Source organism: Lissotriton vulgaris, chromosome 9, assembly GCF_964263255.1.
Source record: "Lissotriton vulgaris chromosome 9, aLisVul1.2, whole genome shotgun sequence".
Taxonomy (NCBI): Eukaryota; Metazoa; Chordata; class Amphibia; order Caudata; family Salamandridae; genus Lissotriton; species Lissotriton vulgaris.
Window position 1 is genome coordinate 517,267,185 of NC_141697.1, and position 13,960 is coordinate 517,281,144.

Here is a 13,960-nt window from a genome sequence, read left to right on the forward strand (position 1 = left end):
CAAGTTGCCCATTTGGTCCTTCAGGACTTTTTTCTCTAATCCATATCGCAGCCGTACCTCTGGGGAGGTATTTCTTTGGTATCTATTCGAAGATAAGGAATCTGCGGCTTGGAGTCTTTATCAGACTAACAAGTTTTGCAGCGTGAATCTTTCTGGATTCACTATGCTGTGCATATTCCGCGGTCTTGTGGTTGGGTCCGGATTCGTAGTCTTTTCTTTGTTTTTGTTTTTTTTTTTTCGTCGCCCAGGTGGGCGTCGGCGTCACCCCTTCCTGGGTGTATTTCCGGTGACGTCGGCATGCTGCCTGCGGAAGCTCCCACCCTTGGGCGCCATCTTCAGATTCTTTTTTCCGCGGTCGGGTCTGGATCGTTCCCGTTTGGGCTCCAGACATTTTTGGAGAAAGTACTAGAAAAAGATCGAAATTGGAGAAGATATCGAAAGAAGAAGAAGACTACGGAGGACTTCGCAGAACACTGCCCGGCGAAAGGAAGGAGAATTCATCGAGGACTTCGACGATCGTCGACGTTCGCGCGGCCAGGGAGGCCTAAACACTCGATGATGGACAACACGCCGTTCAAGTTCTGCCCTAACTGCCACCACAAGTTCGCGCAGATAGACCAGCACCCGGTTTGCAACTTTTGCCTACCGGTAGAACACAGAAGTGAAGACTGCAACGCCTGCTCCGTCTTCGCCTAAGGAGGAGATAGAGGGTAGCGCACGCCACCCTCAAAGGAAAAGGCCCGACGCCATCGATGTACGAGCTGGGGATGTCCTCGGAGGAAGAGGACAACGCTGCCGCCGAAGACGACAGCTACACGGTCGTAGAGACCAATTACACGAAGACATCGGATAAGGTAGGAGGCTCGTCGTTCCCCAAGAGCACGAGAGACTCAGAGTCTCGAAAAAACGAGGGCAAGGCCCCGAAAGCGCCGACGCAGAGACACCTCACGTCCGCGGCTACCCACAGGCCCAGCGGATCCTCTGGGAAGGAGTCCCTGGCGCCGAGAGCTGCTGAGCAGCAGAAGTCGCCGAAGATCGTCCCCGAAAAGGACCGATCGACGTTGAGGGAGAAAGACCCTAAAGCTTCGACGCCGTACAGGGACCCGAAACCCAGTTCAACGTCCAAGGTCTTGACGCCGAAGCTCTCACAGCCGAGCCAGGCGCCGAAGAGAGTGGCCGAACAATCCGGCGCGGACAACGCAGCCAAAATGGAAAAGAAAAAACGGCGACTAGAAGCCGAAATGGAAAACATTTTGCAGCGGAAAAAGGATTTCGACGCCAAGATGAGAGCCTTCACGATTCCCCACAAGACCAAGCCACCCATGCGGGAAGTGGTCGAGGAGGAAGAGGAACAGGTCGAGGAACATGAGCCTGGCACCGAAATGGTCGACGACCAGGATGAGGACGAGAATCCCTACGAGGCTTACAGCTATGAGGAGGAAGAGGACAGCAGGTTGGACGCCGAGTCGGCCACCTCTGACCCGCAGGAGGAGGATAACCTGGATGTCGACACCGAAAGCCCAGAAGAGGCGGTCGACACATACCCCTCAAGGCCATCGCAGCCAGACGACATCGGGGCTTACAACTCGGTGATAAGGTCGGCGGCAACAGCTTTCAAGCTCAAGCTCGACGAGGAGAAGCAGAAAGCGGACTTTCTCCTCGAGACATTACTCCCCACGCAAACAAGGAGCCAATATCTACCTATGCTCGACAGCGTCTTGGCGCAGGGGATGGACGCATTCAGGGAGCCCGCTACATGCAAGGCAGTCACTCCCAGAACCGAAAAAGTACAAACATTCTTCAAAGGACCCAGCCTACATTCGAGGCGTGGTCTCAGCTGACTCCATCATCACAGCCACAGCAAGAAAGAGGGCTAACGTGGCCACCACTTCTGGACCTCCTCCTGATAAGGAGAGCAAGAGGATGGACTTAGTGGGCAGAAGGATCAAACGGAATGCCGCGACCCAATGGCGCATGGCTAATTCCAATGCCCTCATAAACAGGCACATGTACCAGATCATGGAGGAGCTAGGAAAACTGGTGAAAGACCTACCCCTGGAGGACAGGCAGAACGCCGAGAAACTGGTGGAAGAAGGGAAGAATGCGGTAAATTGTTGCCTCAAGACAGCCCTGGATGGTGCAGACACCTCCAGCAGGCTCATGATGATGGGTGTCACCGAAAGAAGACACGCATGGCTCAGAATCTCTGGCTTTAAGCCTGAAGTGCAACACAGCATCTTGAACACTCCGTTCAACGGCGAGACGCTGTTCGGGACAACAGTTGACGAAAAACTCAGTCAACTGAAGAAAGACAATGAAACTGCACGATCCATGGGAGCTTTGCAGTTCAGAGGCAACAAAAGGGGCAGCGAGTCACGGAGCCCCGGCGGAAGAGGTGGAAACCAGCCAGGTACTTCACACCAGGCTTTCCAACAGACGCACCAGGCTGACTCGCAGGCGCAACCGAGTCAACAGAAGCAGTCCTGGCAGTACCAGTCAAGGGGCCAGTCCTTTCGAGGGAGAGGAAATGGACGTGAACAGCATAAAAGAGGGGGCCAGCAGCCCACCTCTAAATGACTTCAGAAACACCCGTGTGCCCGCCCCCAGAAAGGACCCCGGGGGGCAGCACTTACAAAGGGGTCAGGACACAATGGACAACTACCACCACGTAACACCAGTGGGTGGAAGATTAAGACTCTATCTCCAGGAATGGAGAGAGATCACATCAGACAAATGGATTCTAAACATCATCCAATACGGGTACTGCTTGGAATTGGAAGGAAGACCAACAAGCAGGAGACCAAAGCGAAAGCCACTAACAAACGAACAGCTACAGCGGCTTCAGGAAGAAGCGAGAGAGCTCCTTCAAAAGGAGGCCATAGAACGGGTTCCCTTCAAAGAAAGAAACAAGGGAATATACTAAATGTATTTCCACGTGCCAAAGGTCGACGAGACAATGAGACCCATTCTGGACCTCAGGTTCCTGAACACATTCATAAGAACACAAAAATTCAAAATGACCTCCCTGCAGGAGGTGCTACCGCAATTGCAGATTGGGCACTTCATGGTCACAATAGACCTCAAGGACGCCTACCTGCACATACCAATGAACGTAACGCACAAACATATGCTCAGGTTCACGGTCGGAGACGGCCACTACCAATTCACGACACTAGCCTTCAGTCTAAAATCAGCACCGAGGGTCTTCACGAAGTGCCTCGCGGAGGTCGCAGCGCACCTACGAAGGAGGGGAAAACACGTATATCCTTACCTGGACGACTGGCTAGTGAAAGCAAACTCGTACCAAAAATGCAAGAAGGACGCACATACAGTGACGAGAACACTGATAAACCTGGGGTTTTCCATCCATTGGAAAAAATCATCAATGGAACCGGAACAAGTGAAGATCTTCTTGGGGGCACAGATCAACACCTTGCAGGGCAGAGTGTTCCCCAGCAACAAGAGAGCAGGGGCCCTGGTTATGTGTTATGTTATGTTATGTGTTTTTATTAGGCGCACAGATGCTCCAGCCAAGGAGCGTCCTGGCGCCCGACAAGGCAGCGCACAACACAACAAAACAATAAATCAGACAAATTTAAACTAAGGGAATAAAAAAGTTTTCACGGCGAAAGGAGAGCAGATCCCTAAGAGCACGGATAGCCGGGGGAAGGGAGTTCCAGAGAACCGCCGCACGAACTTGAAAAGAACGCCCACCAGCCCTGCTCCGCTTAAAGCGTGGCACAACAGCCAGTTCTAAATCCGCAGATCTTAAAGCTCGGGCTGGAATGTAATGAGCCAGAAGTGTAGCAAGAATCATAGCTGGGGACCCCTTCAGAATCTTATAAGCGACACAGAGGACCTTAAACTGGATCTGCTGCGCCACCGGGAGCCAGTGCAATGAACGCAAAGTACTAGAAGTGGGGCACGATCTAGGTAATCCTACCACCGATCTTGCTGCGGCATTCTGGATCCGTTGTAAACGCCCAATCTCTGCCTGGTTCAGACCTACCAATAGGGAACTCGCATAATCCAGCCTAGAGATGACAGTGGCTTGGATCATGAGTTGCCTAGTGGGGGCATCAAAAAACTTGAGCACAGGACGGAGCCCGCGCAAGATGCCAAAGCAACAAGCCGCCGTACGTTTGGTATGACAAGCAAACGTAAGGGAAGGGTCCAGCCAGACCCCGAGGTTTTTTAGCTCGGCAACTGGGATGGGGGTAGGACCCAAATCCCCTGGCCACCATCTCTCTCCCCAAAGCTCCGGTTGTTTGCCAAAAATCATGACCTCGGTCTTACTAGCGTTCAGCTGGAGACAGTTGGTCGTCATCCAGCCGGCGACCGCCCGCAGTCCTTGTTGGAACCTGGGGGCATCGACATCGGCATCCCCGCTGATCGTAACCGCTAGCTGGGTGTCATCGGCGTATGACACCATCGTCATACCCCATTGCCTGACAACCTCAGCTAGCAGCCTTACGTAAAGATTGAACAGCGTAGGACTCAGCGAGGAGCCTTGGGGAACCCCCAAGCCCAGCGGATGGTATTTGGACTGGTAAGGCGGGCCGGTCATGCTAAAGGCCCGATTGGCTAAAAAGGACCGGAACCATTGGAGAGCCACGCCGGTGACACCAAACTCCTCTAAGCGACGCAGAAGGATCGGGTGCGATACGGTGTCAAAGGCGGCGCTCAGGTCTAATAGCACCAGCGCCGCCGTTTGCCGAGGGAAGCTCGCCTCTACCGGAAGGGACAAGCTCGGACAGTGAGGACTGCGAGCAAGATCTTGGGGATGATGGCATCATGCATCCACCTGGTACCAAACGTACGACTACACATGAGACCCATCCAAGAATGGCTCCAGGAACAATGGTCACAAGCTTCAGGGAGTTGGGAGGATCTAGTGGTTGTAACGCACGCAGTGCAGAAGGAAATGACATGGTGGACCATGGAGAACATAGCAAAGGGAAAGCCTCTTACACCCCCAACACCAACAGTGACCATCACCACAGACGCATCCATGATGGGATGGGGCGCTCACATGGAAGAGCTCAAAGTCGGGGGTCTGTGGACTCCAGCAGATGCGTCGAAGCACATCAATTATCTGGAATTTAAAACAATCTTCCTTGCATTGAAAGCCTTCCAAACAAGACTGTACAAACAGAGGGTATTGCTGCTGCAAACAGACAACACCACAGCGATGTTCTGCATCAACAAGCAGGGTGGAACACAGTCAACAACGCTTTCGACACTGGCGCAGGAGATATGGAGATGGGCCATCCCCCTCAGGATAGACCTACTGGCCATACACCTACCAGGGAAGGAGAACATTCAGGCAGACTGGCTGAGCAGACAGACATCAACATCCCACGAGTGGGAGCTCAATGCCCAGGAGACGAAGTGGTTGTTCAACAAGTGGGGAACGCCATCAGTGGACCTGTTTGCAACACGCCAGAATGCCAAATGCCGAAGCTTCGCATCGCAACCCGAAGAAGGGTCCCTTGGGAATGCCCTATGGATAGATTGGTCCGGGACATTTGCTTACGCTTTTCCCCCGATACCACTGATACACAGAGTACTGAGCAAGTGCTGAGCGAGCAACATGACCCTGATACTGGTCGCACCACAGTGGGCAAGACAGACATGGTACTCGCAGATCATGGAGATGGCACAGAGTCCACCCCACAGATTCGGCAGAAGAAAAGACCTGCTCTCCATGCACAACGGAGAGGTACTGCAGCCAGAGAGCCTGAGCCTAGTGGCGTGGCTCCTGAGGACATAGAGTTCGCACACTTGAGACTGCCAGAGAGCACCCTCAGGGTCCTTCGGGAGGCACGAAGGCCCAGCACACGGAAGTGCTACGGGGCAAAGTGGAAGAGATTCACAATATGGTGCAGGAAGGAAAGACTTCACAATAAAATGAAGAAGGACTCCACAGTGCTAAAATACCTCACGCACTTACTGGAGAAAAAACTCAGCTCGTCCTCCTTAAGATTCCACTTGGCAGCGATAGTCGCCTATACAAGGGGTGAGATGGGCAGGAGCTTCTTCACCTCTCAGGTTGTGAAGAGATTCCTGGAAGGAGTGAAGAGGATCGCACCACCCAAGCGGTTGCCACCACCGGCATGGAACTTGAACATAGTCCTGACGGAACTCATGAAGGAGCCCTTTGAACCGCTCCACAAGGCCTCACTAGAGATGCTGACCATGAAGACAGCTTTCTTGGTTGCAATAACGTCTCTACGACGAGTGAGCGAGCTTCAGGCGCTTACTCTGCAGGAACCATACATACAAATACACAATGACAGGGTTGTGATGAGGACTGACCCACACTTCTTGCCAAAGGTGGTGTCCAGATTCCATATGAACCAGTCCATACAGATTCCGAGTTTTTTCCAAAAACCAATGAATAGTGCAGAGCGAGCCCTTCACACCCTAGACGCCAGAAGGGCGGTCATGCACTATATCGAGAGGACAAAAGGACACAGGAAGACAAAGCAGTTCTTCGTGTCATTCGCCAACAGTTTCTTGGGAAAGGCTGTAACAAAGAACACTATTGCACGATGGATCGCGCAAACAATCCAACTCTGCCACAAGCGGGCAGGACAAGAACTAGCAGAGGGAACACGTGCCCACTCCACTAGGAAAAAGGGTGCGACAATAGCCTTCCTGGCTAATACACCCATACAAGACATATGCCTGGCGGCAACATGGGCTTCAGTGCACACATTCACGAAGCACTACTGCATTGATGTTCAAATGAACAAAGAAGCACAAGTTGGACAAAAGGTGCTCCAGCACATATTCAAGAACCAATGCTCATCTTCTACCCAGCCGCCACAGAAATGAGAAACCGCTACAAAATCTATGCACAGCATAGTGAATCCAGAAAGATCATCAAGCTGCAAAACTACATCGACAGGTAAGAAACTATTTGTTATTTACCTTCTAGTCTATATCAAGCCGCAGATTCCTTACGGACCCTCCCAACCCCCTGCTCTGTGAACGTATTGTAGTGTAAAGGGTTTAATCATTTTAAGAGCCCTGGTTTGACACACCAGGTGTCAGTGTTCCTCATGGGTCGACGCTTCTGCTGTGGAAAGTCCTTAAAAGAAACTATTTGTCAAAAGTTTACGGATCCAGTCTGACTCCTGAAGAATATTCAGCGGTAAGGAACTTGCAGCTAGATGGTCTTTACCAGATAAGGCTTTACCAAAGGTAAGTAACTTATTCTTTGAATGCCTTGAAGGACAAAAAGAGGCTAACTGGTTAGGGGTAGCAGAAACGTTCAATTCTAGTGGGAGACATCAGTGCAGTACATAGCCAAGATTTCTTCCATGTATTTTGAGACCTGACTTAAATATTTGTTTTAAAAAAAGCCTGGTCCATTGAAAATAAAATGCGAAAAGTAATTTCCTGAATGCAAAGCGCATAGTCCTGAAGAATGAGATTGATACACCAGATAGCCAATAGCATGAAGTGACCAAAGTAGTCCTCTGGGTAGAGCAAAACAAAGCGCATAGTCCTGAAGAATGAGATTGATGCACCAGATAGCCAATAGCATGAAGTGACCAAAGTAGTCCTCTGGGTAGAGCTAAAGCACACTGGGAATATTTTAAAGAAATAGTAATAGTACGTACTACAGACCTCTCCACTGTCAAGCCAGAACCCAAGAAAGACCATGCTCCAGTTCTGTTTAGGCACTTCAAATACATATTTTTATACATGCTGACATGAAATGAAAAAAATGGTCCTACTTGGAAATGGAAATACACATTGCAGAACAATATTCAGATCTATATAGCTGTCAAATATTGAAAAGGTTGTCCTTCATTGAGACTACAAGGTGAATTCTGGATTCCTTCTAGCCCCACTCATGCATTTGGTTGAATATTTCGCGTTAATTTGCACACTTCTATTTAATATTTCATGTTTTGTTTTACAGGAGTCTTTAGAAGAAGAGGATGACTCTGATGATGACAACATGTAACATTTACATGTATTATTTAGTTCTTCTGAAGATGCTGCTTGACTTGTCTTTATAATTCTGAACTCCAAAACTCCAGGGGCCTCCTGTTTTTATGTACGTCGCTTAAATTGTTTTTGAAGGACCACCTTGCAATAAAATTATTTACCAGTAAAATGTGTATATATTTTTTTCATTTACACTGGAAGTAAACCGCATTATATCGAGGTCTAATATATAGCTATATAAATGAGTTAAGATCCACTTCTTTAGCCACATTAGGATACACAAGTTTTAGATATGTACACTAAAACGAAACCTGTTGATTCCAGTGGCGTTACTGTTAATTATTTTACACCTTGGCTGCGGCTGGAATCCCGTCAGTGCTGACATTCCTACTGCGGGCGTGGTCATGACGGCTCCCAGCCGTTGTCAGCACATGCCCACCGTGACTCATGACGGCTGGGAGCCGTCATCAGCACCGAAAGGGTTAAGACCTATATAGAAAAACAATGTTTCTGAACGGCAAATTACGTTGACTTAGAATACCAGCTAGAATGTTGTGTGCGTAAATAATACCTAAATGTTATTTATTTCTGCTGTTTCTGCTTTAGATCATAGTTGTGACAGTTAACCACCTTATTCTACAACTTAATTGCCTGTTACGGCCATGATTCTGCAGTAATATTGTTTATAAATAGTATTGTGCCTCCGACGAGTAGGCTGTAATGGCCAGATTTAGTTTCATTTATTTAAAACACATAAAAGATGCCATTTAGCAACTTTAAAATGCTGCTAAGTAAAGAAGAGTGACAAGAAAAAGGGTTTAATAAACCTTTTTTTTCTTTTTTCTTTTATAAAGAGAAATCCAGGGCAATGTAGCCAGGTACTTTACAGCCTACAAAGACTGCAAACACTGCTCATGTAACTGCCCTCCACGTATGTCTCATCAGGGCCTATCAGAGACAGTATGTCTGTTCCTTTTTTATGGATATGAAGGATCCATTGTATTTAAGAAACTATGTCTTTGTTCCCTCCTCCGGGAAGGAGGAAGTGTTGCTTATGACTTTATTGAAGATTCCCCTGGAGGAGAACGAGGGTTATAGCCAAGTACTTTTTCCTTCTGTATTGTAGTATCTCCACTGAAGTCATTGGTCCTGGAATATTCCTGTGACTTTGTAGATATCCTAGAAAACTCGAAATCAAAAAATCAGAATAAGGTAGTACGTTTAACAGGCTCATTTCTCTATCATTTGTTTTTTTCAGTTCAGTAAAACATAAGCTGCCACTTCAGCATGAAACTAAATGTGCAGACTAGATGAATGTGCGGAAAAGCGCATATTAATGTTTTTACAACTACCATTAACTCAAATCATGTGCTGAAAGGTAACCCAAATTCACTTTAGATATCTTTAGTTTGTTTACTTCTCTTTTCACCCAATTACCTTCTGTTGTTATATCAATTCCCAAGGTTTCTCATGTAGTGACTGTTACTGTGCCATTATGCTTAAAAACGCTGTCTGAAATATGCCAGGGGTGAGAAAATGAAGAGTAGCAACAATAAGAGGGATCGAGAAATTTGGAGAATAAAGGAAGATTCAAGAAAAACTCATGAAGAAACTTGCAGATACAAAGGTATGGTACTTGGAGCGCAACAATGAGTACCAGAGCACTGTGCAAAGGATTGACAAAGAAGCAACAAGAGAAGGGATGAAGGTGTCATTTTGAAACTACTGCCTATCTCAATTTTTTCAATTATCCACGGTGATTGATCATCCCCTTGTATCCACTGAATCGGGTTATAATTGGCTTCTTTTTAAAAGAAAATGGAATTTAATTGGTTACCTTTAGAGAGAATGGAAGACCTGTGTGTGTAATTGTCTTTTTATGTTTCACAGGTGATTTTTTTTTTTTTAAAGTTTCGAAAACCTTTATTGACTTTCACAAAAAAATAACACAGCAAAGTGCCTACAACCCTGGGGCCGGCAGCAAGAGAAGAAAAATTGTCTTATATCCTCGGGGATAACACAGCCCTTTAGCCGACAACCCTGGGGTCCGGCGGCAAAGTAGGTATATATGCATTCAAGTCAGTCAACATATACACAGTATGAATAATTAGCATGCTATATCTCCCATGAAGGGTGCGAATACGCACTTGTGATTGGATCTCATCTCTCCCTACCTTGGCGTCCTTTCTATTGTGGGAAAATATTTCCCAAGGTTTTCGAAACCTGAAATGGTTATGAACAACAACCCCTCTACCCCCCCATTTGCACATACACAATACCACCTTACAGCTACCCTGCACCGGAGTCCCAGCAGAGACCCATGCTCAGCCAGTCATCCGGCTATCCGAAAGCGGGTAGGCGCTGAGCACCCCATAACAATTTTTAAGAGCGAGCAGATTATCCCAAAAGAATCAAGTGGGCCCTATCAATCGAACTCTATTTAATTCCTATCTAAGCATACTCCCCTTTAGTCCCACCCCTGCCCCCTCTGCAAAAACTAGGGAAACACGGCCCGAAGACCCGATATATCCTCATAGCGCCCCCAAAGGTTCACCTTCATTGGCTTGTCCACGTGGCACTCTGTGCTGTCCGAAGTGCCTAAGAGAGGCACTCCGCTATCGTGCCCCTCATCCGTTTGGTACAGTCCCCAGAAGTTCTTCGGGCGGCTTGTAGGGGGTAGCAACTCGCTGTAGTGTTCGGTTTGCGTGCAATAGTATAGCATATCATGCGCCCAGCGTTTCACAGTTGGTAGTGGTCCCCTCATCCAGCATAGCGCCACCACACGCCTAGCTATAAGCATCCCCATGTCTGTGAGTCTCCGGACCGCAACCGGGAGTCCCCTGGAATGGCCGAGGAGTGCCAGCGCGGGATCAGGAGTCTGCTCAAGCTCCAGAATCGTATTCATTGTGGTAAAGATGCTGCCCCAATAAGCTTGAACGCCTGGGCATAGCCATGCCAGGTGCAGAAAAATCGGCAACCGGCTCATGGCACCTCTCACATTCAGCCGACTGACGGAGACCGTATCTATGGAGTCTCTCTGGGGTGTAGTACACTCTTTGGAGAAGCTTAAAATGTATCAGTCTATGTTTTCCGTTCAGGGATAACTTCCTAGTGTTCACACAGCAGTAGCGCCACATATCGTCATCAATTGTGACCTGTAGATCTCTTTGCCATGCCACCCTGGCTTTCATGAGCTGTTGGTCTCTGTGGGACATAGCGATTTTTGTACAAATTTGTCAGTAGTTTGCGGGGAGTCTCTGTTTTTATAATATATGTAAGTTCCGGGACCTCCGGCGGCTCTGGCAAATCTGGTCCCAGCAGATCTAGAAGGGCGCTTGCGCACTCTATGGAACTGGAAGCGGAGCAATAAGGAGACTTCACTGCGATTACCTGCCACTTGGTCCCAGGTTTTAACCTTACCGTCTAGGAAAAGGTCACCCGCCAGCTGAATGTCTAGTTTATGCAAGGCTTGTACCACTCCCTTCTCTCCGATGGGTGAAAGCCATTGTGCCCAATCCAAAGGCATGCTAGGCGAGTAGAGCAGCGCTCCTCCCTGTGCCTGCAGGAGGGAGTGCCAAGCGTGGTTTGTCGCAGTGAAAGTCTAAAATACCAGTTCTGCCATCCATTGGCTTGAATACCGTAGCCGGAAGTGAATCGGCAAATACTCGTTCCATGCGCACATGTGGGATGTGTGCGCCGCCATGTGCCCAAGTGTGCAGGTGGGATGCCTGAGCAGCTCTATAATATAGCTCTAAATCCGGAGCTCTGAGACCACCCATGCTATATGGCAGTGTAAAGAGCGTCCACTTCGCTCTGGGTTGCTTGCCCGCCCATGCCAGTTTGATCATTAGCTGCGCCAGTCTCTGGAAGAAAGCCTTCGATAATACCATCGGGATGGTTCTGAACAGAAACCGGAGTCTATGCAAAACCACCATTTTTATGATGGCGATACGTCACATGACGGAAAGCGGGAGCCTGCACCAGGTCTCTACATCATCCTCCAGTCTGCTGAACGCTACCCCGTAGTTTTCACTGAGCAAGATTTCAGAGTCAGTGTGTAGCCGAACACCTAAATACCTTATCGGGTCCAAGGATAACTGCAGCGGGAATTCCATGTCGAATTTCCGGGTAGCCGGGGTGAGGGGGAAGGCCAGCGATTTCGCCCAGTTGACCCTCAGAACCGAGAAAGCCCCGAAGCGAACCACTTCTCTGAGCATCGATGATAAATTATTTTCTGGGTCACGAACATACAGCAGGGTGTATGACGGGAAATTTATACCCTCGTTGCCGTGGTATTCCGCAGCGCGCAGGCAAGCGGCTCCGCCACTAGGGCGTATAGCAGTGGGGAGAGCGGGCAGCCCTGTCGGGTCCCTCTACCAATCGGAAAGGGGTTCGTGACCAGGTTGCCAACGCGTATCCTGGCAGATGGCTTATTGTATAAAGCGCCTATCATTTGGAGGAATGGCATGCTCAGACCCATCCGCTGCAGTACCCGTCTCATGAATGGCCTCTCAACAGAGTCAAAGGCCTTTTCCATGTTGAGGAACACTGCGATGGTCTTCGTGTCTAGTTTGACATGTTGCATCGTGCCGAGGACCGTGCGAATATTATAGGTCACATTTCTACTGGGGATAAAGCCCCCCTGCTCCGGCGCAACCAGCTTGGGGGCTAGGAGAGCAAGACTAGTCGCCAACACTTTAGCATAGAGCTTGGTGTCGAAGTTTAGCAGGGAAAGAGGCCTGTACGAGCCGCACTTGTCATACGCCTTTCCAGGTTTGAGAATTGTAACTTAACGCTTCCCTCATGGATAGTGGCATGCTACCTTCTACACAAATGTTGTCAAACAGCGTGGATAGTTGGGGAATCAGTTGATCCTGAAAAGCTTTATAGAAGCCCACTGTGAGCCCATCAGCTCTGGGAGCACTGCCCGAACGCATGCCCGCTAGCGCTGCTATTATTTCGTCTTTCCCTATGGGAAGCATAAGGAATTCCCTGTGTGTGTTGGTGAGTGTGGGCAGATCTATGTGCTCCAAGTATTCCCTTGTTTCGTCGGTGAGGTCTCCACACTTAGAGAAGTACAAGTCAGCATAGAAGCTTCTGAACATGTTTGCTATGTCAGACTGGTCTGTGAGGACCAAACCGTCAGAGGTCTTTAACTCAGTGACCTGCGGTTTCCCCCTGCTGCCCTTCAGTATTCTAGCTAGGAGTGAGCTAAGCCTCTCCCCCCTCCACCATAGGTCCGCGCAGTCGCGTACTTTCCCATGTGTTTAACCTTCCTGTCCGTTTCATCATTGTATTCAGTTAGCAGGGACTTTATCTCTTCTGCCACAGTAGTGTCAGGGTGTCTTACTTGTTGTTCCTCAAGGCTCGCCAGCTGTCGTTCCAACTCCGACAGCCTCTGTCGAATGGATTTGAGAACACTCGAGTGCTTGGACATGGCAATGCCTCATATGTAGACCTTAAAGGCCTCCCACACAGATTGAAAGCTGTTCACCGAGCCTACATTAGCTTAAAAAGATATCTATTGCTTCCGCTAGCTCCCCTCTGAACAGTGGGTCAAGTAGTGAGTATGGTGGGAATCGCCATGTGAACTGGGGAATCGCTTTTGCAGGAGTATCCAGGACTAGTAAGAGTGGAGAATGGTCCGACAAAGTAAGCGGCAGGATTTTGCAGTCCCTAATTCGCCCCATCATGGAAGAGTTTGCCAGCCAATAGTCTATTCTGGTGTGAATTTCATGGTAAGCGAGTAGTGTGTGTACCCTCCCTGGGCTGCATGTTTGTACCGCCACATATCCTCTAGATCCAAACTGGTGAGCACTCTGTGTAGTGCCTGCGCTGCAGCCAAAGGCTTACGTGGCGGGCCAGCGGATCTATCCAGTGCCAGGTTGAGTACCAGATTAAAGTCCCCCCCCCCCCCCCACACCTCTTCCCCCAGAGAACCTGCACAGGGAGTGGTAGAATTCCGGGGAGTCATCATTTGGACCATAGACATTAA

At 49.0% G+C, this 13,960-nt stretch overlaps 1 protein-coding gene across 1 annotated transcript in view; it reads left to right on the forward strand.

Moving 5' to 3' along the window:
- Window positions 1–8,134, forward strand: part of PSMA3 (proteasome 20S subunit alpha 3) — a 221,780-nt gene extending 213,646 nt beyond the window's left edge. The window contains exon 11 of the mRNA XM_086937983.1: window positions 7,937–8,134. Coding sequence (XP_086794109.1) covers window positions 7,937–7,981 — 45 coding nt within the window. The 3' untranslated portion in view covers window positions 7,982–8,134. The remainder of the gene's footprint in view (window positions 1–7,936) is intronic.
- Window positions 8,135–13,960: the final 5,826 nt, after the last annotated feature.